At 35.0% G+C, this 25340-nt stretch overlaps 1 protein-coding gene across 3 annotated transcripts in view; it reads left to right on the forward strand.

Annotated features, from left to right (window-relative positions):
* ZFAND3 (zinc finger AN1-type containing 3) overlaps positions 1-25340 on the forward strand; it is a 289475-nt gene that overhangs the window by 203608 nt on the left and 60527 nt on the right. For all 3 annotated transcript variants that reach the window (XM_032462993.1, XM_032462994.1, XM_032462992.1), the window contains one exon: positions 10950-11132. In XM_032462993.1, the coding sequence (XP_032318884.1) occupies positions 10950-11132 (183 nt within the window). The remainder of the gene's footprint in view (positions 1-10949; positions 11133-25340) is intronic.

Consider the following 25340-nt stretch of genomic DNA (forward strand, 5'->3'; position numbering starts at 1 on the left):
AGATCATAGTTTGAGACTTACTACCCACCCAGGCATTGTTCTGAAACTTTTAACATGTAATTAACATAATCTACATAATAACCCTATGAAGTAGATATGATTATTATTCCCATTTTAGAGAAGGAGAAAACTGAAGTAAGGGAAGTTGAGTGACTTGCCCAAGGTCACACAGCAGTTAAGAGATTGAACCATGATGTGAACTCAGTCCGATTCCTCATTCCTAAACACCACCCTATGACAGAGAGTGTGTAGGTAACTGCATGAGCTTTTCTCATGAGTGGAAAAACCTCTTAGGTCTTTACTTGGCAGTCATTATATAAAGGATAAGTTTTCCCTTATTTTATGGTATAACGTTTTCATAAATATCCATAGTAATTGCCTTTTGGGGATTGTGAATCATACAAGCATATATTCTTTTGCTACCTTGGGCTTATTGGATAAAAATTAGTCAGTTAACCCTGATCTTTGGGTCTTGTGAAAATCATGGTCTTCATTGAGATACCCTGATATCTTTTAATAGTAAAAAATGTTAGTAAACCCATCACTTCATCCTTAAAAAATTTCTCTTAACAGTTTAAACAGATGTGTGATATGTTACTCTTTGGGAAAGAGATTGTCATTCTTAAAATAATATCATTTTGCATTGTTTGAAAAATAATTTGAAAAATATGTAAACATCGTGTAAGTTTTATCTTAAGGGAAAGTGTGTCTCAACATTGCCACCCCGATTTTAATTTCCTGAGCTATGTGAAATGCTCAGCTTGGCAGTAGGGCTTGACTGTAGGAGGACTGAAGATTGGTGGTAAATGTGACCCTGATGTGAGATGGTGAGACGGAGGACTGAGTGGAAATGAAATAACTGGAGGTGGAATAGCTCATTAAAGGCAAGTGCTGCCCTCGTAGATGGAAGCAAAGACAGAAGGAGCCAAGCTCCCTTGGGGGGCTCTGGAGGGCAGGAGCACAAATATTCCCCTTCCACTTCCTGAAAAGGGATGGCCAGTGGGAGGGGCTTTGTTTTTACTTTGTCTTTTCTCCTGTCACTTCTACATGGTAAAGTGAAGGGCTGGTAGCATGAAGACATATGGATACAATTATAAAAACAATCAGGGATCTATAAAAAAGGGATCACCTGACCTTTTTCTAACATATTCCCAAAGCTTTTATAATTCTCTGACCTGTTGTCATTGAGGTCTTTATGGGACATTTGAAACCTTAGATCTGAACTGAAAAAAATCTTCCAGGCTCCAGACTCTCCAGGAGTTATGTTCATGCCACACTTGTGCCATTGGAGTGATTCATGAATGACAGTAGGGACTAAAGGTTTGAGGAGAGGTCCTCAAATGGTGCCAAGGATTAGCAGTCAACAGATGGGTCAGAGGTTTTCATTTTGTCTTTTGATTCTACTTTGCCTATTTTGTTTTGTCAGCTTTGGTTAATATTTCCACAATATGCCTGACTCTTGTTTGTTTTGTTGATTGAGCTATATGTGTAGGATGTATGTATATGCACACACATCATCAGATGCTCATTTTGTTGAAACTAAATTAAGGACACAATAATCAGAAAACGTCTCTGTGTGTTTTCAATTTTTTTAAAAAATTGACATATTTTGTGGTTAGACCAAAATGAGGTAAATGGGTCTCTTGTATACTGTGTTATTATAGTACTAATGGACTGTTAGATAGTTGCTGTGTAGTTGCTGTTACATCAACATGTAAATTTATGCTGTGTAAATGAGTATGAGACACTACTGCTGGGAAGACTGTATAATCTGCACAATAAATGCTGTATAAGAAACAAGCCTTCCAAATAACTTTTTTTTGCTAGTTCACACTTCTGAGGAGTAGGCTCTATCGGTGTGAAGAATCCAGGGACTGTAATTTCAGTGATAAACCAGATTATAAAATAAGTTTAATTACTGATAAGAGTTTTGCTTGTAAGCTTTGTCAGCTTCATACATTCTCTGTTGACTACTTTTGAAAAAAGCATTTGAAGACATGCTTTTAGGAGCCATTCTAGTGTTATTTCTAGTATTCTGAAGTGAAAGCTTGCAGCTTTGTGGTCTGAATCTAAACCAACAGGACTTGAGAGACTTTGAGTTTGGTCAGAGCCAGTTACCTCTGGTGAGTAGTAAGGAAGAATATTTCTATATGTGGAGGGATCATTTGTAAAATTCAAACATTTGCTTATTGACAGGGGTGCTTAATATTTCTGCTGTACACAGAATCATTTTTATTTCCTATAAATAAATTTTACACCAATTCGAAATCCATCAATGTCTAAGAGAACAAATATTTTTCAACTTAGTGTGTTCGTCAATATCAAATAAGTTAAATTCAACAACTCTATATTGTGTATTATGTGGCAGGCATTTTGCTAGGGGCTAGAGTGTTCAGTGAATAAGACATTCATTCATTCATTCATCCAACAAGTATTTATTAAGTGCCTTCTCTAGATAATCTTAAGGGCCTCCCTGAGAGGATAGTGTTTATGTTATGGTTCAAAATGAGTTGGAGTTACCAAGGTGAATAGCAGGATAAAGAAAAAGAGTCTCCCACATGCCATGGTCAAAGTACTCCAGGTTGAGAGAGAGAAGGGAGTGTTTGAAAAAGCCAAAAGCAACCCAAATTGGCTGAAGCAGAGTGAGGGAGAGGAGGAGCAGTGGCTTAAGATGAGACTGAAGAGAGAGCCAGAAGCCTCTTCTTGGAGAGACTTCTAACTTCTCAGCCATATTTAAGGTTTTGAATCTAATTATTAAGGCAATGGAAAGCTATTCAAGGATCTAGGGAGGAAAATGACTTTGTCAGAATTTGGGTTTTTTTTTACAACATTGCTCATATTGCTTTGTAGAGAATGGATTAGAGGTCGAGAGAGGATAGAATGCAGAAAAATTAGGGAAGATGCTATTGAAGGAATGTGACAGATGATGACAACTTAGACCAAAGTAGTAATGGAGATGTGGATGGATTCAAAAGATTTAGGAGCGGTAAATGACTAGACTTAGTGATTTTTGAGATGTAGAATTAAGAGAGGGAGAAAATGGAGTTTGAGTTGATTCCCAAGCTTCTGACTTCAGCTTAGAATGTTGGTGCCATACCCTGAGATACGCGGAGAAGGACAGACACAAGGTCTATTTTATTTCTGAGGTAACGTCTCAAAGTGGGCAGATTTGTGGGTATAAATAGGAAACAGTTATCAACAGGAGATATATACGGGGTGTGTGCATGTATATGTATATAATTATGTATGTGTTTTAAACTTACCTGAAAGTATCAAAACAGTGTCAGTCTCTCTATTCTGAGATCAGTGAAGACGATCTGAATTTCAGAGAGAAGGAATCATCATGAGAGAGAATCTGGTAGGGTAAAGGTTTTTGTACTTGTGTTTTAAAGAAGGTAGAAGAAATGGGTGGGTATAGCTCAAAGGTAGAGCACTTGCTTAGCATGCATGGGGTCCTGGGTTCAATCCCTAGTACCTCTGTTAAAAAAATTAAATAAACCTAATTCCTTCCCCCCAAAACAAACAAAAAAAGAAGATAGATGAGATTATTCATGAAAGAAAGTTTAAATGAACTCAGCCACACTATGAGTTTTCCCCATAAGCTAGGATCCAAGGTGAGTGCATTTTAACATTTTAATAGCAACCAGTCCTATCATTTGTTTCTTGCTAATTCTTGATTGAACCAGTTTGTTTTTGCTGAGGCTGTTAACCCAGGTTAACATTCAGCTACTAGAATTTTATTAGATTTTAATCAGAAGGCTAAAACTTTGGCTTATGAATTGGTTGGTTACTGGTAATGGCTTTGTAGCTTTTAAAAATATCTAAGGTTTGTGGTTGAGGTGGGAATGTGCCTCTTTAAAAACCTAGAAACATGCTTATAAATGGTAGTTTATCATGGAGATAAATTGAGAGAAGGGATGAAGAAAAGAGGAGAAAAGACCCTTTTCTATTAAAAGAGGCCTCTTTACAGTGCCTTGCATGAACCAAACTTTCAAGATGTCAGAATTGAATTTTTATCTTTAACATTTCCATCTTACTTTAATTGGCTACTTGAAACATGAAGCATTTTATGGTGTGGAATTAAATTAAAGCTTCCAGTGGAAACATGGAGTTGTAATCTGTGATAAATAATCAGTTGGGGTTTGGAGCCTGGGAATGGAAATGTGGAAACTGGAGAAGTCACCCCTGTAAGCTGGACAGAGGTTGCTCCAGTGATGGGTGCTATAGTGGGAAGTGTAGGGTACTAGAATCCCACAAACTTGGATCTCAACCAGCACTTGTTAGGAGGGGGCAGGTTGCCAAAACTTGCAGGGGGACTGTCCTTTGATGACATCTACTACCTAGTTATTTTGAGGATTAAATGAGAAAATGAACGTAAGTTCTCTGGCCTCACTCATAGCAGGCACTTAATTCTTAGCTCCTCTTTCACCTCCAGTTTAATTTTCTTTATATCTAGCTTTAGTGTCTGTAATAATATATAGAATCCTTATTAGTGGCCAAATAGATTTAATGAGTGAGATAGAACAAAATGCAGTTGAATTTCTCATCTCTCCTTATTGATTATGAAAATAGAGATTGACAGGTATTGAGCATTTTGTCTTTCAGAAATGCTAAACCAGGTGATGCTGGGAGTGTCCTTAAAAGCACACAAAATAATTTGTGAAAGGCTTAAAATAACAATTGATAAAATAATTTTAAATGTAATTCAGTGGTGGGCTTTCTACAGAGAAGCTTTTGGCTACTTACTCATTCAGGTAGCATTTATGGAGTATTGTTTTTGTCCCAGGCCTGTATAATGTGAGAGACTGACAAGTGAACAGATGATTCTTACACACCATAGTAAGTCTTGTGCTATGGGAAACCACAGGGTGTTGTGCCAAGAGAATTTGACAATATGTGCCAAATGCCTTAAAAATGTGCTTCCTCTGTTACCTAGTTGATCTGTTTCTAGCAATATAACCTAAAGAAGTTTGATGAAATCTTACTTATAATAGTGAAAAATTGGTAACTGCAAATGTATAACAAAAGTTAATTGGTTTAATTTCTCATTTATAAATGGACGTTCTGTTTACCCATCAGTGATCACATAGATCTTCAAGTGACAAAGAAAAAATTCATGATATATTACTAAGAGCAAAAAGTAGGTTACCAAAGAGAGTTTTTAAAAAAAATACTTAATCTAAATAGACATTTCTTCAGAGACATCCAGGTGGCCAACAGGCACATGGAAAGATGCTCAGCATTGCTAATTACTAGAGAAGTGTACATCAAAACCACAATGAGGTATCACCTTACACTGGTCAGAATGGCCATGGCCTAAAAGTCTACAAATAATAAATGCTGGTGTGGGGAAAAGCGAACCCTCCTACACTGTTGGTAGGGATGTAAATTTGTTCAGCCACTATGGAGAACAATATGTAGATTCCTTAAAAAACTAAAAATAGGGTTCATATGATCCAGCAATCCCACTCCTGGGCATATATCTGAAAAAGATGAGAACTCTAATTCAAAAAGATATATGCACCCCAGTGTTCACAGCAGCAGTATTTATAATAGCTAAGACATGGAAGCAACCCAAATGCCCATCAACAGATGATTGGTTAAGAAGATAGAGGGTGTGTGTGTGTGTGTAAGTGTGTGTAATGGAATATTACTCAGCCATGAGCAGAATGAAATACTGTCATTTGCAACAATATGGATGGACCTAGAGACTGTCATACTAAATGAAGTAAGTCAAAGACAATATTGTATGATTATCACTTGTATGTAGAATATAGAAAATAATACAAATGAGCCTATATACAAAACAGAAGCAGACTCACAGACATAGAAAACAAAATTTTGGTTACCAAAGGGGAAAGGGTGGGTGGATAAATTAGGAGTATGGGATTAACATATATAAACTACTGTACATATGATAGATAAGCAACAAGGATTTACTGTATAGCACAGGGAACTGTATTCAGTATCTTGTAATAACCTATAATGGAAAATAATTTGAAAAAATATGTATAATATATGTGTATAAGTGAATAAACATATTATTTGCTGTATACCTGAAACTAACACAATATTGTAAATCAACTATGCTTCAATTTTTAAAAATGTTAATTTTCAAAGAAAGAAAGTTTAGTGGAATCCTTTCCAGATCACTTTTTTGTTTTCTCTGCCTTGAATAAATCATTAAAAGGATGTAGTTACGGTCATAATCTGAAAGTGGTATGGGAGTTATGTGAACTAAGCATCTTGTCAAATCTATATAGTATATCTGAGAGATAACTATTACACATTTTTATATATAAGGTGAGTTTAGAGTAATGACTAGGTATAGTCCCAGTGGGACTGCTCAGGTGAACGGGCTTATCAGGAGTGCCAGCGACGTGTGTTTTCAGGACTCTCAGTCTTCTGAGGTACATTTTGTAGTTAGAAGATTAATCTGTGAGAAAAATCATTAGTAAGACAACAGAGGAAAAAATGTCCAGTACATATGTTTGCAGGCAGCCCCAGGGACTTCCACACTGGCCATTTTGACTGGGCTTGGTATCATTAGGCCACTTTTCCTAGCTTTTGGAAACATCTCATTTCTGGATACCTCAGGTATCTTTGTCAAGAAATCGTTTTCCCCCTTGGTTGATAATAAACTAAGCTACCAAGAACTTGGCTTCTGTTGACTTTTCAACAGCAATCCCATTAAAGTTCAAAGGTTTTTACTCAGATTTTTACAAGTAACAGTTTAGTTTGGAAAAGCTTTTTCACAGTCTGTTTTAGACTCACAGCTTTATTCAAGACTGATTTTACACCTTTGGATATACCATGAACTCTACCAATTTACAAAAATAGATAATTTTTTTTTTCTCAAAGAGGTAGATGAGCTTGGAGAGTTCTAGTTTTCCCAGTTACACAAGAACAAGTGAACAAGTGTTTTCTGTGTCTGAATCGAATGAAGTGACTCTTTCTGTACCTTTCCTGCACTGTTTTCCAGAGTAGAGGAACGAGAGTGTTGTTTACTTTTTCATGTGGGATATAAGTCTGCTTCCCTTTGTCCTTGGAGGGGACTTTTGGGGTTTTTTTGGGGGGGGAGGGTGGGGAGGGGTCAGTAGTCAGAAGTTTAATGTCAAATGATTCTAAAAGAGAGGAGCAAGAGAGTAAGAACTATGATATAAATATTAGGGCAAAAAGGAATAGTTAACTGAGTGGCTCTTTCTTTAAACTAGGAAAATACTTTTTATTTTTATTGACTGTCATTTGTTGAGAGTACCCATGTGCCAGATATATTATGGGCATTATCTTATTTGATTCACTTTATCCTGAGAGGTAGAAATAATTCCAGACAAGACCGCACAAGATTACACTATTTACTTTTAGCCGTATGTCCAGTAAATAGCAAAGTCACAGTTTGAATCCAGGTCCAACTTTAAAGCTCTTTGTAGTTTACAAGCTGTTAACTTTGGCCTAAGACTTAGAAAACTCTTATAATTAATTGTGAATTTCTGGTGAGTTGCATTAACTTTCTTGGCTCTTGCTTTCTTTATCTGTAAAATGAGAGGATTGAGCTAGATTTTCAAAGTTAATTCTGGTTGTAAAATTCTGTGATTTATGGTTTCTTTATTGAATTGAAGCAGAGACTGTAAAGTTTCTACTAGTTCTCTTGTTTGTAGGCCGTTTGGTTTGTAATGAATACTATTAGCCTGATAATTTTTTTTACAACATCACCCTGTGGAGGTGCAGAAAAGGCATAGTGAGAGGATGGGTTAAAAGAAGGTACATTGTGTCCACTAGAGGTTCACAAAAGAAAACTTAAAAGTGCCTCAACATCAAGGAGCATGGCAAGCATGGGCTAGAGGTTGTTTAGGTGGGATCTGGTAATTGTTGTTAGACACCAATGTCTCTAGGCATTGGGGAATGTGTTAAATAGGACAGTGATGACTCAGTTTCAGTTCTTTTAGGGTCTTACAACATTTGCAATTAAATGGTAGAGAGGTAGTTATAGGAGGATTGCAGTGATTATTGACATAGAAGAGCTAGTGAGATGACATGATATAAAAAAAGAAGCATGACTGTTGCAGTATTTTTATTCCACTTATATATAGTACCTTTTTCTCTGAAGGTGCTGTACAAATAACATTGAGATAATAAGCCATTTTAAAATGTCAAAACACTGAAGAATAGGAAAGTGGCTAGGAGAAATAAATACACAGAAGCAGTAGAGGCTTTAGATCAGTGATGGGCACAGCAGATTAGTGATTCTTTGGTTAAATCCGCTGCATTCACTATTGGTGCTGTAAATGGGTGGGGGCTTTGACATAGAGGCCTACTCTTTGGGCCACTCGGTGCTTACCATTCTGCATCTTGTGGTTGAGATTGAAGACCATGGATTTTCATGTCAGATGGACCTTTGTTAAAATACTGATCCTGCTACTTACTAGCTGTTAACTTGGAAAAAAATTACCTAAATTTTCTGAGTGTCAGTTTCTTCTTCAGTAAAGTGGTGATCATTTTACCTCCCTTGTTAAGGTTGTTCTGAAGATTAAAATAAATGAGCTAAATACATAAAACGTTTAGTTCAGTATTTGGCACGTGGTAAACGCAACATAAATGCTAGCTATAGTTATGCTCAGAATATGTCAAAATAGTGATTCTGATGAGGTTACAGAGCATAACATAATAGCAACGGCCTCTCTGTAGTTCAGAAGATAAGGCAGTATGGAGTTGTCAGGATCCTTTTCCCTCTCTGAATTGATACAGTGAAGCATCATCTGTACTTCATAGTCTAGTGTTAAATTTTTTAAATGAAACATACAGAGACTATACATAATAATTTAAATGGTCATATACTGACCAGCTTTAAGAAATAAAAAAAAAAGGAGAGGGAAGGTATAGCTCAGTGGTAAAGTGCATGTTTAGCATGCACAAGGTCCTGGGTTCAATCCCCCAGTACCTACATTAAAATAAAATAACTTTAAAAAAATTACAGATAGAATGGAAGATCTGTGTTCCTCTTCCCCCCTCCCCCCCAGATAGCTACTGTCTGAGTTTGGTGTATCATTTCCATGCATGTTTTTATATTGTAATTATGTATCTGTAAATAACATATGGTATTTTACATATTTTAAATTGTATATAAATATTGTTAGACTATATATATCCTTCTGTAGCTTGCTTTTCTCAACATTGTTTTTGAGATTTTTCATTATTCTTATAGCTTTAATTCATTTATTTTGACTACCATAGAGCATTCCATTACATTGATGAATACACCATTTTAATCATTTGTCCATCAACGAACATTACCTATACTTTTGAATGTTTTTACATAGCTCTCACTTCACATTCCCCTGCTTCCTTTAGAGATAACCACTATCCTGAATTGTGTTAATTAAAAAAAAAAGATTTAGACATACATATTCCTAAACATACATTGTTTGAGTTTTGTCTGTTTTAGGATTTATGCAGTACAATCTTACTATGTTATTTAGTAACTTGCTTTTTTTTTTATTCAACATTATGATTTTGAGATTCATTTATAGTGATGTGTGTGGCAGTGGTTACTTGTTTTCACTATGTACATTATTCCATTATTTGAATATATTATAATTTATGGACCTTTAAGTTGCTTTTTTGACTTTTTACTATTACACACAATCTATAATTAACACCCTTGTACATGTGTATTGAGTTTCTATCAGACATATACCTAGTAATGAAATGACTTGGAGTATATGTAATATATGTGGATACTGGATATTGATGAGTAGTAATTATATTATCATTTAATTATACATATTTTGTAATTTTATAATTTTTAATTTGACCCATGAGTTTAAAGTGTATTTTTAAAATTTCCAAAATATAGAATTTTGTCCAATTTTCAACTTAATTGCTCTATGGTCAGTTAATAATGTCTATATCTTACTAGTTCTTTGAGACTTGCTTTATAGTCTAATGTGTGGTTAAAGTTTATCTAGGTTTTAGTCAGTTTTTATAAATATTCCCCATGTGTTTGAAAACAATTCATTGTCTGATTATCAGTTTCCCATAAATATGATAATTTTTGCTTTACATATTTTGAAGCTTTGTTATTAGGTATATACAGATTTAGAATTGTTTTATCTTCCTGGTAACTTTTTTTGTGCTATTATATACTGATCCTTTTTATCTTTATTAATGCTTTTTGCCTTTAAGTCTACATTTTGTGATAGTATTATGGCTATTACTGGCTTTTTGAAAAATTAAAAAAATTTTTTTGGAGGGGAGATAGTTAGGTTTATTTATTTATTTTAATGGTAGTACTGGGGATTGAACCCAGGACCTCAAACACACTAAGCATGCACTCTGCCCCTGAGCTATACCCACTGGCTTTTTAACCATGTGTATTTGCTGGTATTTTGTTTATATACTTTAAATTTTCCTTCTCATGTTTATGTTTTTAGTATGTCTCTTGGCAACTGTATATAACAGGACTTTGTTTATTCAGTCTGAATTTTCTGTTTTTTAACTACTGAGTTTAGTCTACATTTATTACCATCACTGATATATCTGTACAATTCTACCATCTTATGTGTTTTCTATTTACCTTGCTTTTTTTCTCTGTTGTTTTTTCCCTTCTTATCAGTCCTCTATTGGTTTAAACAACTTTCTTTATTCCTTTTATCACTCTGCTGATTACCTCTAATATTTTAACATGCATTTGGCTTTGTAAAGTCTTCCATTAAATCAGTATGTCTACCATTCACCTGAATGATACAGGGACCTTGGAAATCTTTAACTCGGTTACCCTCCACCAATTTTATATGGTTTCCACCAGTATTTTACTTACATTTTTTAATCACCAAAATTAATTTTTATTATTGCTGCTGTTACATTTAATTTTTATACTTTCATTTTTTTCAAATACCCAAAGTAATTGTGAATTCCTAGATTAAACTGGTTTTCTCACTCTTTCTCTTCAGATTTTCAAAAGAAACAACCAGACGATGATTCCGCTCCAAGTACGAGTAACAGCCAATCAGATTTGTTTTCTGAAGAGACCACCAGTGACAACAACAATACCTCGATAACCACGCCAACTCTTAGTCCCAGCCAGCAGCCGCTTCCGACAGAACTGAATGTAACTTCACCAAGTAAAGAGGAGTGTAAGTGCCCAGATTCTGTTCAGTGGTAGAGAAAGCAGCCTAAGAATCATATCATGAGTTTCTTGGTAATGCCTCATCTGAGAAAAAAAGATAGCAGGTCTCTTAATTCAAGATTGTGTTGACACATAGTCCCAAGTCAGCAAGGCAGAGAATAAGCTTCAGCCATTGCATAGTGCTTGAGGTTTTCTTAAAAGATAGCCTTTATGTTAACTGTTAAGGTACAAGAGATTTTAAACTAGTCTGGGGCAGTGATTCTTAGCCCTGGCTGTAAATTAGAATCCACTGGGGATTTTTAAAACAATTTTAATCTCCAGCACTATTCCCTGAGTCGGATTTAATTGGTCTGGAGGGAGGCTCAGTGATCTGTTCTTTTTAACTCTTCAGAGTATTCTAATGTGCAGCAAGAATTGAGAACCACTGGTGTAGGGAACTTAACGTGATTTAGTAATCTTGGATTAAAGATTTACCTCTGTCATTAACTGGGCCTTGAATGTTTCTAAGGCATTTAATTGAGATAACACTGTATATTTCATAGAACAGAGGGTATTTTGAAGGGAGGAGGCAATTGTTTCTGATACTCTTCTGTAAGTGCTCAGTGGTAGATTACTATTATCGTATATGTGATACAGAAGTCCATTGTCCACGTAGTCTTTATAATGCTTAGAACCATTTCCTCTAGGGCACAACTATAACTGAGAGTTTGTTGAAAATTATAGGGGTGTTATGACAGAGCAATTTTTAGCTTTTAAAAGCTTTACTTAACAGGTTGAAATTTGGTGTTTCAAATTTAATGAATATCTAGAAATCCTTGGAATGTGGTAGGTTAGAATGTTTTATCTACTAATTTTGGAAAGATTAGCAGAGAACAAATATTTATCTATCATAAACCACTGTACTAGGTAAAACTGAGAGTATACAAGTGAAAAAGGTCATAGTCCTTGCCCTCAAAGAATTTACTGTTTAGCAGGGGGAATTAAATATATTTGTTATATCCGTGGTTCTCAAACAGCAGTGATTTTTGCCCCTCCTTCTCTTCCCCAATGCTGTAAACATCTTACACTGTATTGGACAGCCCTCCAGAACAAGGAATTATCCAGCCTGACATGCCAGTAATGCCAAGGTTGAGAAACCTTGAAGTGTGGTTGTATGCACCCATTTTAATGGTCCTTCTTATGTATTAAAGGCATTGTTTAAGAAGGGTGTTGGTTTACTGGAGAAAAAGTGGTGTTGAAGACGAAACAATATAGAGGAAAGCTGCGTGAAGTTCTGCAGTAGCATTTAGGAGGGTCACTTATGGAGGACAAGGCTGGATAGGTAGATCATGGCCATGCCATAGAGGCTTGACTGCTCAGCCAAGATATTTGACTGCCAGACAACATTCATGTTTTTGCACAAAGGAAGTAATATTACTACAGTTCTTTTGGAGAGGTAATCTGGCAGTATTGAAAATGAGAAAGCTTATACTAGAATAGCATTGCAGAGACAGAATTTTTAAAATACTGTAACTTATTGAATATAGGCCCAGGGGAAAGTATAGAAATTATTTAAGAGGAGGAAAAAAAAGATGAAAATGGTAGTGATAATGTTAAGGCATAGGTTTTGTTTTGTTTTAAAACATCCATTTGGGGTTATGTTCTTATTGAGGAGCTGATGAAAGCTATGGCCCCTTGTCTCAGAAAAATATACACCATCCATTTATGCCCAATTTTGAATAAAATGTTTCTAAAGCTTACTGTGGCCTTTAGGCTAAGAACTCCTTGTCTAAGGGAAAGGTTGGAGCTGGTCAGGATCTTATCTTACGGAACTACATCTGATGGGACCCGCATGTACTAGGATCAGGCCGACAGATCAACTTTGAGCAGCCCAAGTGCATGTGAGACTGAGATAACAACAGCTCCCATTTATTGAGTGCTTTATGTGCAAGGCATTGTTCTGTATTTTGAATATTTTCTCGTTTATTCCTCCTGAAAACTCAGTGAGGTAGATACTAACATTATCCCCATTCTGTAGATAAGGAAACAGGCACAGACAGATCAAGTAATTTGCCTGTGGTAACAAACTAGTAGATACCAGAACCAGGATTCAAATTCAGACATTTGGCTTCAGAATTCATGTTTTTAATCAGTTAATCCACAATGTGAAGTATAACTGCCACAGAAAGTAGAAAGATCCATGTTGTCAAGACCAGCACATTCTTTCTCTGTAATTAAGGTATGTAGAAACTCAAACTATAACCAAATGTTACTTGATTAATTCATCAGAAAATCCTTGTAACAGGGATTGGAGATAAAAGCATAATACCCATGTGACTAAAACATTTTCTCTGGTGGCAGATCTTTATAGGAAGCACACCCATAACAAGGATTTATATAGTGAATGACAAAATGTGAACTCAGAACAAGTGGAGTTAGATAAAGTGAATTTTTGATTGAGTCAGGATGATTGTCAGGTACACTCTAAGGACATATAGGGAAGATCTTTTGCATTCAGTACAAGGTTCCATCTTCATACCCTTTTCTCCCTTCTCTGCCTGGGCTTAGATCTGCCCTGAGCCTTGGAACCCCTAGGACACAACACTTCCTTGTTTCCATAACTTGCTGGTCTAGGCTACTGTGGACTGCCATGTTTTTTCTTTTGATATACATATAAATGCCTTCACTCTGATTAAAGATGTGTAGTTCTGCTAGTTTCAGATCCATTCTCTTTCTGATGACATCACTACTGTAAACCATTGTGTGTTTAACTCTTCAAGTTAAACTCTCAGAAGCTAATCTCATTTCCTAATTCTTGTGGTGCTCATTATTGTAATCCTTGGATTTTCACGTATCTGGAGGAATGAGGAGATTTGCTATTCTGAATAATGATGACTTAAGTGTTCAACTGGGCAATTTTTAGGAGAGATAAGTCAAAGTTGGCTTCATCCACATGCAGATGACAGGTGAAGCTTTAGGGGTTAAATGAGATTACCAAGGATGAGAACAACAACAACAAAAAAAAAAGCAGTGAGAACAGAACCTTGAGTGAAACCAAAACAGGAGGGAACTGAAGAAGTCAGAGAGGAGGCAAATGATAGTGGGGCAGGGTCAGGAAAGTCAAGGAACAAATTTCAGCTTATGGTGTGGGTTTTATTAATAACAGTGAAAATGTTCACTCATGTTTATGAAGTGTTTGGCTATGTTCTAAGCACTCTTCTAAGCTCTTTATATGTACCAACATGTAATTCTCACAATACTGTATGAGATAGGTGCTTTTATTATCCCATTTTTGCAGACGAAGAAGTTGAAGCGTAAGGAGGTTCAGTAACTTCTGCCTAAAGTTCAGAGCTCCTGCTTCACAGTGTAGCTCATGTTCCAACCCACTGATTTGGCTCCAGAGCCTGTGCTTTCAACCACTATAGCATTTTGCCTCAACATTATGAAAATACTGTGGAAAACTGGAAACTGACAAGAGACATTGAATTTGGTGATCATGAGATTGATTACCTAAATAAACTGTGTAATAAACTATTTCAGTGGTTTGTATATTCATATAACAGTCTTTGCTGAGTGACGCTAGGTTAAATACTGGGTACAGAAATGAATAAGATTAGGTCTCTACCCACAAGGAGCGTATTTTCAAATACATATGCCTCTCCTTGAGGTTGTTCTCCAAACAGGTGCATAAGAATTTTAGGGTGAAAGGGAGGCAGTAGCAGGAACAATGGCTATAAGCATGCCATTTGCAAAAGCTTTTTCAGGTGGGTTTTGCTACCTCATCTCGGTTTGAAAGTATGCTAGAGTGAGGAGATGTGTGCCCGGTTTGTGGATGGGAGATGTTTGTTGAAGCTGTCAGGATGACTGTGTTGCAAGTCAACAGGAGATGATTGAAGTGATCGCCAAGTAGCAGTGCAGACCCAGATGAAATTAGGCAGCCTGATCCATTGACTCCTTGCAGATTTTAATTGTGACCTACCTAGGAGAAGAAAGGTAGAGGGGATTACTTAATCTTTTAGTGTCCTCGAGAGACTGAAAGTTCATCTTTTGGTCCTTCTTAGCTTCCCCTAGAGAGTTATGGAGAAGTAGGATGTGGGAGTTGCTGGGAAATGGATTTGGGGTGCCAAATCCAAGTTCTGCATAATATGTAAACTCTACACTAGTTGCGGATCTACTGTTATTGTGTAGAATTGGAAATGCTGTTTCTTCTTCAGGGCTTGTGAAAGGTTTCATATTTTTTCCTAATAATCAAGGGAATGAGTATTGCTTAAATTTGCTTTCCACTTCTCATTGTTAAATGAATATAAGAACAGAAAGATGGTGAGAGTCTGGGTACATTAGTGCTGTTTTGAAAAGACAACAGATAGAGTAAGAACTATTGACAAGAATGTGTAAAGCAGAACAGGGCAGTTTTTTATCCAAAAGAATTTCTTAAGGCACCTTGACTGAATGTCAGATAAAACATATACCTATTTTTTCCAAGTCATATTTCTTTGAACACACACGCATCTCTTCCTATCCCATCTTGTGTGTCTGCAGAAGAGTGAATAGAACTTTTGCCATTAGAAACATTTTCCAAAAGCAGTATAAACAACATTCTAATAGTGACCAAAGGACTTTGTCACAGCATTTAAATGGTATACAAATGGTAACAGCTATCACCAGAGTACTCATTAAGCATCAGACACTGTTCCAAATACTTGCCTGTATTAGCATACTTCAGCTTCATAATACCTTGTAAGGTAGGTACTGTTACCATATCTGTTCCTCAGATGTGGAAATGGAGGCATAGGTTGAGTCAGTATCTTACTCAAGATCTCGGAGCAGCCTGGCTTTCTGGCACCGGATCATAGCTGCCCATCTCTATAGTGATTGATAGTGTAAAGGACGTTGTGTGCAGATGTAAACTATAGAAGAGAGAGTGTTGCACAAACACTTCAAAAGAACAAAATAACATACATTTTTTTTTTTAGTGCTTTTGCTCCTGCTTACTTACTGTTGTCCCAGTTTCATAGAGGAGATAAAATGTGATTTGTGCTTAGTTTCTTGAGCTAACTTTTAAAGAAAGAAAGGATAATGTCAGGTTGTGGAGAGAACACTGGAACAAGTTGTTGTTTTGTTGTTATTTTTAAATGACAGGCAGGTGACTGGTCACCTTAAATCAGAGTCTTAATAGATTGGGCTTAAAAGGTTAAAAATATATATATATACCCTTTTCTCTATATCTTCTATAAATCAGATTTCCTGTTGTCATGCTCTTGAAGACTTGGGCATCCTACTTATGACCTGTTTGGGAGGATATGCACGCTTACGTAGGTGTTTGTTTATTTGCCAGTTCCACTATGTATAGAGTAGAAATTAAGATGTTGGTGGAGAGTTGTCTGGTCTGTTCCTTTCTAGGCAAAGGAGGAAGAGATCTGATACCTACAACTAGGAAAGAATAATGACAAGAAATGGACTTGTTTTCAAATATTCTGACATTCTGACTTAGCAGTTAGAGAGGGCCCACCTCATGCACAACATTCTCCTAAGTTCTGTGGTGGCACATACAAAGAAATAAACAGCAACCAACACATACAGAAAACTGTCATTTACAAGAGAAATTGGCAAACCTAACCCATAGGCCAAATTGGCCCACCACCTGTTTTTGTACGGCTCAGGAGCTAAGAATGATTTTAAATGAAGAAAAATCAAAAGAACAGTAATTTTGCAACATGAAAATTATATGAAATTCAAATTTCAGTGTTCATAAATAAGTTTTTATTGGAACACAGCCATGCTCATCCGCACTATAACAGCAGAATTGGATAGTTGCTACGGAGACCCAGTGGCCCTTTACAGAAAAAGTTCGTCAACCTCTGTTTTACAAAGTCCTTTGACAAACATTTTTTTCCTGGGATCGTCCTGACAATGTGGTATAGGCAGGGTGGAGAGCCTCCTTCTTACTCTGATGAGAAGGTTTTCATGGTGACCTGCCTTGAGTCACATGATAGGGCTAGAACTCAGCTCTGGGCCGTTTTCATCCATAATGCTCATGTTTTTTTCTGTTCTCTACTGCATTTACCTAAAAGATGCTTTTGTTGTAGCCAAAAGAAAATATACAGGAAAAGTGAGAGCCATAGTAACTGGAATGTTAGTGATGACTTTTATAAATAAAGCTTCATTTCCAATTGCTGGCTGGGTTTTCCTTTAATATGACAGTGATTCCCCAAATAGAAATTTGAGAGCATTCTTTATCCATGGTTAAATTAATTTGGTTAGACAGAGATCTCAGTTGTTTCCTTGGAAACTGGTTCCTGGTGATACCATAGCTTCCCCAGGCATTTAAAAAATAAAATGGTGGTGCATTTTAGCAGATTTCCTTGCTAACTGCCTTTGGGTCTTTGAACATGCATTGGGCTTTATTGACTGCTAGTCTTCATTCCTGTCTGACAAACCCTTATCTGTCCCTTAGAAAATTAGTATCATTGCCACCAAGTAGGCTAAACTTTGTTTTTACCGATTAAATTTCTGATAATTTTTAAATGACACTAGTTTTCCCTTTTTCAGACTGTTCATACTTGAAGACCAGATATTGGGCAAAACAGGCTCACTTATTCTAGTAGAACATTTAGAAAATATTACCTATTAAAAATATTTTATGACTTCCTGCTGGGCTGGTTTTAAGTGAAATATGGTGAGGAGATTTATTTACAGTTCTCTCTGTATGTGTCTTTCTCTTCCCTCTTCCCTAATGAAGCTTGGAGCATCAGGCTGTTTATCAGAGATAATTATACAACAGATGGGTCCTTTCTGACATGTAATAGTCTCAAAGTGGAAGATTCTTTCCCATAATGAAGAATGTCCAAACTTTAAACGTCTCTTTTGATTTTAATTTAAAGGTTTTTTTTTTCCAGTGCATTTATTTATTTTGAAGCTGATTCTGTAAAGCATGCTGCTTTTATTACGGGCTGTGTTTTTTTTTTTTTAATTGATACTTTGCAATACAATATAATAACGTACGGTTATATGCTGCGTTAAATTGAATGGCTGTGAGTCACCAGGAATCAGTGTGTATGGGATCATTAAATAAATCAGTGTGTATGGGATCATTAAATAAATCCCTGTCAAAATACAGAAGGACTTGAGCAGTTTAGCAGTGTTTTCTGTGGAAATTATTTCTAGTCCACAATGTTAGCTGGGTCAGAACTTGTTCAAGCACTTACAGTGTCATCTAACATTTTTGGTAATCAAAATTAAAGCAAAACCATGATTTTTTAAATTATTCATTTAAATGCTAGCCTCTTTTTTCTTTTTCTTAAGTTTTAAATCTATTTTTTAAGTATACAAGTAAAACAAAGACATACAGATTTATATAGAATAGAAGGTGAAAATATTCTTTTAATACCTCTACCCCATCCCCACCAATTCCCATTCTTTTTGGAGGTAACCATTGTTTATTAATTTTGGAATATATGTATTCTTTTTCTATGCAGTTATATACATGTCTACATAAATATAAGGTTGTCTTTATTTTTATACAAATGAAACATACATACAGTTTCATAACTATATGGTTATTTATTTAACAATATATTTTAGAGATCTTTCCAGGTCAGCACATGGAGATCAGCCTAATTTTTTTAAACTTCTGCATAGTATTTTTTATTATTATTATTATTACTATTATTATTATTATTAGCTTTTTACTTTTGAGGATGTTAGATATTTCACTACTATAACCCATGTGATGTAAACATTTTATACATAATTAATGGTGCATGTGTCATTTTTTCTGTGAAAAACACATAAAAGAGGGACTAACAAATCAGAGAATATGTGCATTTTAAATTCTGATACATATGGCCAAATTAGTTGCCAAAATAACATTATCTCTTTATTCCTATATACCACTTTGAGCATTTTTCTCATACTTTTACCAATATTCAGTATTCCTCCTTCTTCTTTTTTTTTTTTTTTTTTTTGGCAACAGGCAAAAGAAAAGCTCATTTTAACTTGCATTTCCCTGACATCTCCTGATAGTGAGATCAAGCACTGTTTCGTGTGTTTTTTAGCTATTTATGTCCCCAGTGATTTGCCTATCTGTATTCTTTCCTTATTTATTTTTTATTAGCCATCTTTTTCTTACTGATTTGTAGGAACTCCTTATATATTCTGGATAATAAATCTTTGTTATGTACTTTGCAAATATTTTCTTCTTGTATGTCACTTGACTTTTAATTTTGATTTGAGTGCTTGTATTTCATTAGAAAGCTTACAAATTGTAAAATTAAAATCTGTTGATCTTTTGTCTTCCAGATTTGTGTCTTTCTTAGAAGGCTTTCTCCATCATAGGGTTATAAAATTTTTTTCTATATATTCTTATTACATTTATAGTTTATATTTAGCTCTTGATTCAATCTGGAATTTTTTGGTATATAACACAGGGTATGGGGATTTACCTTTATTATTTTTTCAAATGGATAACAAATTATCTCAAAACCATTTATCAATGAGGCCTGGTTGGAAGTGCCATTATTATTATATAAAGAAATATTTTTTGGCTCTTTTATTTTGTTCCATTGGTCTAATTGTCTATTTTATTTTCTGAGCCTAGAAAATAACTTTGTGATATGTATTGATATCTGATAGAGCTAGTTCCCACTTAGTTTATCTTTTTCTAAAATTTTTTGGCTGTTTTTTTGTATTTTCCCTTCTTGATGAATTTTGTGAAATCCTATTAAAAATTACAGTGTGATTTAATTTTTTAATTTTTATTTTCAAATGGAGGTACTGGGGTTCGAGCCCAGGACCTTGTGCATGCTAAGCTGTACCACTAAGCTACATCCTGTACCCCTGCAGTGTGATTTTAATTGGGATTACACTGACTATGTAGATTTATTTGGGAATAGGTGACATTTTAATACATTTTTGGGCCTTCTCATGTAGGTATATCATTTGTCTTCATTTATTCAAACCTTCTTAAATATTCTTGAGTAAAGCTTTATTATTTTCTTAATATAAGCTTTATACATTTTTTGCTAGAATTTCTTCTTTACAGCTTTATACATATATTTTTTATTTCTAACTCTGATACTACTTTTTGTTACTAGTATATCTGAAATATATTAGTATTTCACACACAAATATTGTATTTGTTGTAGGTTTCTTGTAGATACCAGGTTAAAAAACTTCTATTTATAGCTTGCTGATTTTTTTGATTGGAGAGGAGTGTTGAATTTTATAAAATTCTTTTTTAGCATGTGTTGAGATAATCATGTGGATTTCTCCTTTAATATGTAATCTCTCTATTCAGTAGACTTCCAGTGTTAAACCATCTTTGCATTCCTCGAATAAACTCTACTAGTTCTTTCAGTGTACTGATGGATTCAAAATGCTAATTTTCTTTAAAATTTTATACCTGTTTTGTAAGTGAGTAAATTTTGTGTATGTATGTGTTTATATGTAATGGGCATGCTATTCCTGTCTAGTTTAAATATCAGTTACATTGATCTCATAGAAAGCCTTTCATCTTTTCCTATGCCCCAACACAGCTTTTTGTCTTATATTCTGATGTAACATAATTTATTCTTTGAAAGCTTGAAGAGCTTATTCATAAAACTGATTGGCCTGATGTCTGATATTGGACTTTTTATATTTTATACATCATTCAAAGTCAATTTTGGCAATTAATATTATAAAAACATCTATTTCATCTACATTTCTAAGTTTATTGGAATGAAATTATACATAGTGTTCTTTTTTTAAAATTTCTTGTATTAAAGGTGCGCTTAACTTTAAATATATATTGTAACCAAGTACACAAACTAAATCTTATTTATTCTAATATCGTTTATATTTCCTAATTTGTCTTTGTTTATGATTTTCTAGTGTTTGCTTAATGGAGAAATTAAAGATCTAGGAAGTTGTCACTGCCAGTATTGTGTTTTCATAGGATTACAGCCATAATCTTTAGATGGTTCTTACTACTGATCTTGTCCTAGTTTATAAACTTGTCAGATGAATCTCCCATTGATATCATGCTGCACAAAAAAGGAAATTCTTCCATTGACACATCACCAATTATTTGACCATCCAGATTCTTAATCTTTTATCAGACATCTTTCTCCCACATAATCTGAACCCTTGTTGTGTCTTATCTGCCTATCTTTCCCAGCACTGATGGCTCAGCTCTGAACCAAACCAGATTCTTGCTGTCCCAGGAGACACCATGGCATTCATATTACCAATTTTATTCATGCTCTTGAAAACCCACCTCAGAACCATTTCATCCACACTGATTGCTTCATCCAAGGAATTCCTGACTTCCTCCCTGTAACATCTAATCACGTATTGTCTTGGTTAACCTCTTAGACATGTCATCTCTCTACCAGTTTAGAGGCGAAACCCAGAATTAGCAGAGACTTAATTTTATTCTGCTTTACTCTGCCACATAGTATCTAGAACAGTGCTTAGCAAGGCAATACTCAGTAAATGTTTACTGACTTAAATATTTAGAGAAGTTTACTAATTTACTTTTTGGAGCCTACTTCATGTATTTTGATACATTAAAGAGAGACAGACTTTCATTGCCTAAACCTGATTTTGAGTAGTTTCTTAATATTCTTTTGTTATTTTCTGTACCATTCAAAAACCCCACGATGATGAAACTCAAAAAGACAATTTCCCTACCAGATTTTGAAATTTGGTTGCCTTGTTGTGGTAACAATTCATCTCTTTTAACAGAGCTTTTAGTATGATGAGAGATTGTCTGTTTGTTTAAACTGTGCAAATAGCCACTTGCCTTTTGTGGATAACAGTTTTTACTCATGGGTATTTCTTTTATCACCTGAATTTTCCCCTTCAAGATTCCCTTTGCAAGAGGGAAGGCTAGGAAACTTTAAACATCCAGAGATTCCTTGAGAAGTCTGCAAATCTGAAAGGTTAGCTTCCCATAAAGGTTTCCTCGGGCACTTATGAGATTATACAGTTATTGATATTCATACTAGATTTTGAAGCAGCAGCATCACTGCCCCCTCTTTGCAAATGCAGATTTTTTTTATGTTCTTATTAAATGAAATGCTCTATCCTTGGCTGTGAAAGTAAAGGTCACAGCCAACAACCACACTTCACATAGCTTTAGCTCTTTGCAAGTTGTCATATTGTTTTTATTTTGTGTTAATGCAGGTAATAGGTGACACTGTGCTGATTTTAAAGTAAATCTAAGCTTTATTATGACAGAAGTGTTCAGCTGAAAAAATCGTATTATAATAGGTGCATCTATTTGGGTATGTTAGAAGTAGTTATTTTAACCTTATGTGAATATATTTTAATTGTGTTTGTGAACTTCTCTCTGAAAATTCAGAGCTGCCAATGCCAAAAAATGACTACATAAAACTTTACATTTTATGTTCATATGTTCTGTTGCTTCATAAACCATTTCACTTTTGGATCTGTCAAAAGGATGATTCTTTAGATTTGTTTAAAAGAGTAGGATGTCACATTGGTAGGGAATTTTTTAAAAATTCCAAAGTATCATTTAAGCACTTTTTTACATAATTTTGACATTTTCAACTATTATTTACAAAGAAAGGTTCTATTGTTAAGACCTGCTAGTGTTTACTTCTATAAAACAAGGAGGTTGGACTAAGATTCCTTTTAGTCATTGTCACTTTGAACATGTTGCCAGCTGTGTTCAGCTGCTTATAGGAGAGGCCTAGCAAAGGGTCGGAGAACGGCACCTATGTTCAGAATTCACTTTAAATTTCCACGGGGCAATACCTGTGGCCTAAATGAATGTATCTTTCTATTTTCTCTGAAGCCTCTTATGAAGTATATGCACAAGTCACTTCCCTTTCTGAGGAAAGCATTGCAGCCTTTCAGTTGCTGACACAGGCTGAGATTTATGAAAACACTCTTGATAGCTGACGATATCAAAAAAATAAAAGCTCTTCTAATGCTGAGTGGTTTCTTCATTAATGTTGTTATGAGATTCATGCTCATGTTGATGGTAAAATGCAAATATAGAAATCTGAGTTGGGCCTTAGTTAAGCCTGTAAATAGTAAGAACTGAGATCTAAATTGGAGAACTGACAGCTCCTGATTTCATATCCATATTAAATACGCTTTGTCACAGAGAGAAACAAAAGTATCTAAAACTAGAACTGACTCCATTAGGCAGGTGATATTTTGACCTCAAAAAAGGGTTCTTCAGGTTTGAACCTCAAGATGATGGTGTCTTAGAATTTCAGTGTTAATTGCTGTTGGGCTTTAGCACATTTTGGAGTTATTGGTGGTGACTCTTTGTCAGTACCTTAATATATGGGAAACTGTTTTAGTCATAAGGTCTCTAGGTAAGAGGTTGCATCTGAAAAACTGAAATTAAACAGATTTAACTGCTTAGAATCCTTTGAGTTCCATGAAACATGTTTTACTCAAAAGCAGCAGAAATAGAATGTCTTGGGTTGAAATTATAACTGTAGAGTTTATTCCATTGTCTCTTGGCCTTATTTATTTAAATATCAACATTTTGTTGAGAATAGGCAAACCTTTTAGTATTATTTATACTAGTCTGTTGATTGGTCTCTGCAAGACTGGATTAAGTCAGTTGGCATGTGAGCAAAGTGTGGAAAATAGGAAATTATATTAACCTGTTTTGTTCTGTACCAGTGGTTCTCAAAGTGTTTTCTACAAACCTGTAGAGGTTCCCAGGACCTATTCATGGGGTCCACTGGATCCTTTCCTTTTCTGACTTATATATATCTATGTGAAGGTGGTTCTTCTTCATATGCATCATATAAGCAATACACTGTAAAAGACTGAATGCAGTTATGAAAACCCCAATTTCTTCCTTTAAGCCAGGCTGCACACATTTTAAAAAAATTTGTAGTTACTTTTCATAAAACAATGTTTTTATGTTGACATATAATTATTTTTCTTAACTTTAAATGAAGATTAAAATTTTTTTTTCAGTTTTAATTTCTAGGTATGTTATCAGTAGATACAACCCACATAACTGAAAACTCTTTTGTATCCTTAATAATTTTTAAGTGTAAAAGGGTCCTAAGACCAAAATGTTTGAGGACTACTATGCTAGATTAACATCTAAATATGCTGAAAACCAGCTGTTTACTAATAGTTCAGTTTCCCTTCTGAATAGCTATGTATGTTTAATAATTGATTCTGGCCTGGGTCATTTTCATTCAATAGTAAAAAACATATTTTGAATACCTAATGTGCTAGAGTACTAGAATGCTTAAGGCTTGGCCACTACCCTGAGACTCATGCCATTAAGGCCAATTCTGGGTCAGAAGAGAGCATTTCTTCCAAAACACATCCCCTGGCCCCAGTAAGGATGTCCACCCTATTGTAAGAGAATCTGTCATTACTGGGCAAATGGAAAGCACTCCCTATTTCATTTTGTTTGTGGGGTTGTTCCTTGGGGAAGGTGGGAGAATTTTAAATTTTGTTTCTATTGAACAAATAGGCTAATAAGCATGCTCACACATACACACACACACAAACACACACACTATTTGCAGAACTGCTCAGCTATAATTATTTAGGGGAGTGGGGGTAGAATAGTAGTGAAATTTTGTTGAGAAGCCCTTTATGAGCAAAACAGAGAGCTACCAATAGCAACTCTTACCCACTTTGGAAATCCCTTTCTCATGAATCCCTAATTTAGATCTAAATGGTGTAAGATATCAGGCAATGAGTTAGGATTAGAACTTCTGACTGAGAGATTAATGCTTAGATTCTGTAACAAGCTTTGTAAATGGTTTAATTTGGAAGTTTCATTTGGAGAAATCGGAGGGCTGTTATCTGGGCTGAAGATTTTCTGTAAACTTAGATTCTCACTCCTTAATCTTTATGTATCCTTGTTTTTAATCGATGGTGCTTTTCAAACCCAATCATGTAGACAGATTAGATGTGTCTTTTCTGATTAAAACAGTTTATGAATTGAAGGTTTAGGGTGAAGTTGGAGGATAGGGCTTTCTTTTCTGAAGAGACGACTTATTTTCTTGTGTATTCTCATCTGTTCCTGATGTTCATTTATTACTGTTTACTATTTTAAGTCTCCACGTGTATGTTGAAGTCTTTTAAAGAAGGAATGTCTTATTGTTGAAAAAATATGGATTCTTTGAATATTTTTAAGATAGTTTTGCATTCTTAATATGACCACATCAGGAGACAGTGTAGAATAGTTTATTTCACTATCTCCATTGCATAGATTTTTTTAAAAGACGCCTCATCA

This window comes from Camelus ferus, chromosome 20 (genome assembly GCF_009834535.1).
Source record: "Camelus ferus isolate YT-003-E chromosome 20, BCGSAC_Cfer_1.0, whole genome shotgun sequence".
In the NCBI taxonomy this organism is placed as follows: Eukaryota; Metazoa; Chordata; class Mammalia; order Artiodactyla; family Camelidae; genus Camelus; species Camelus ferus.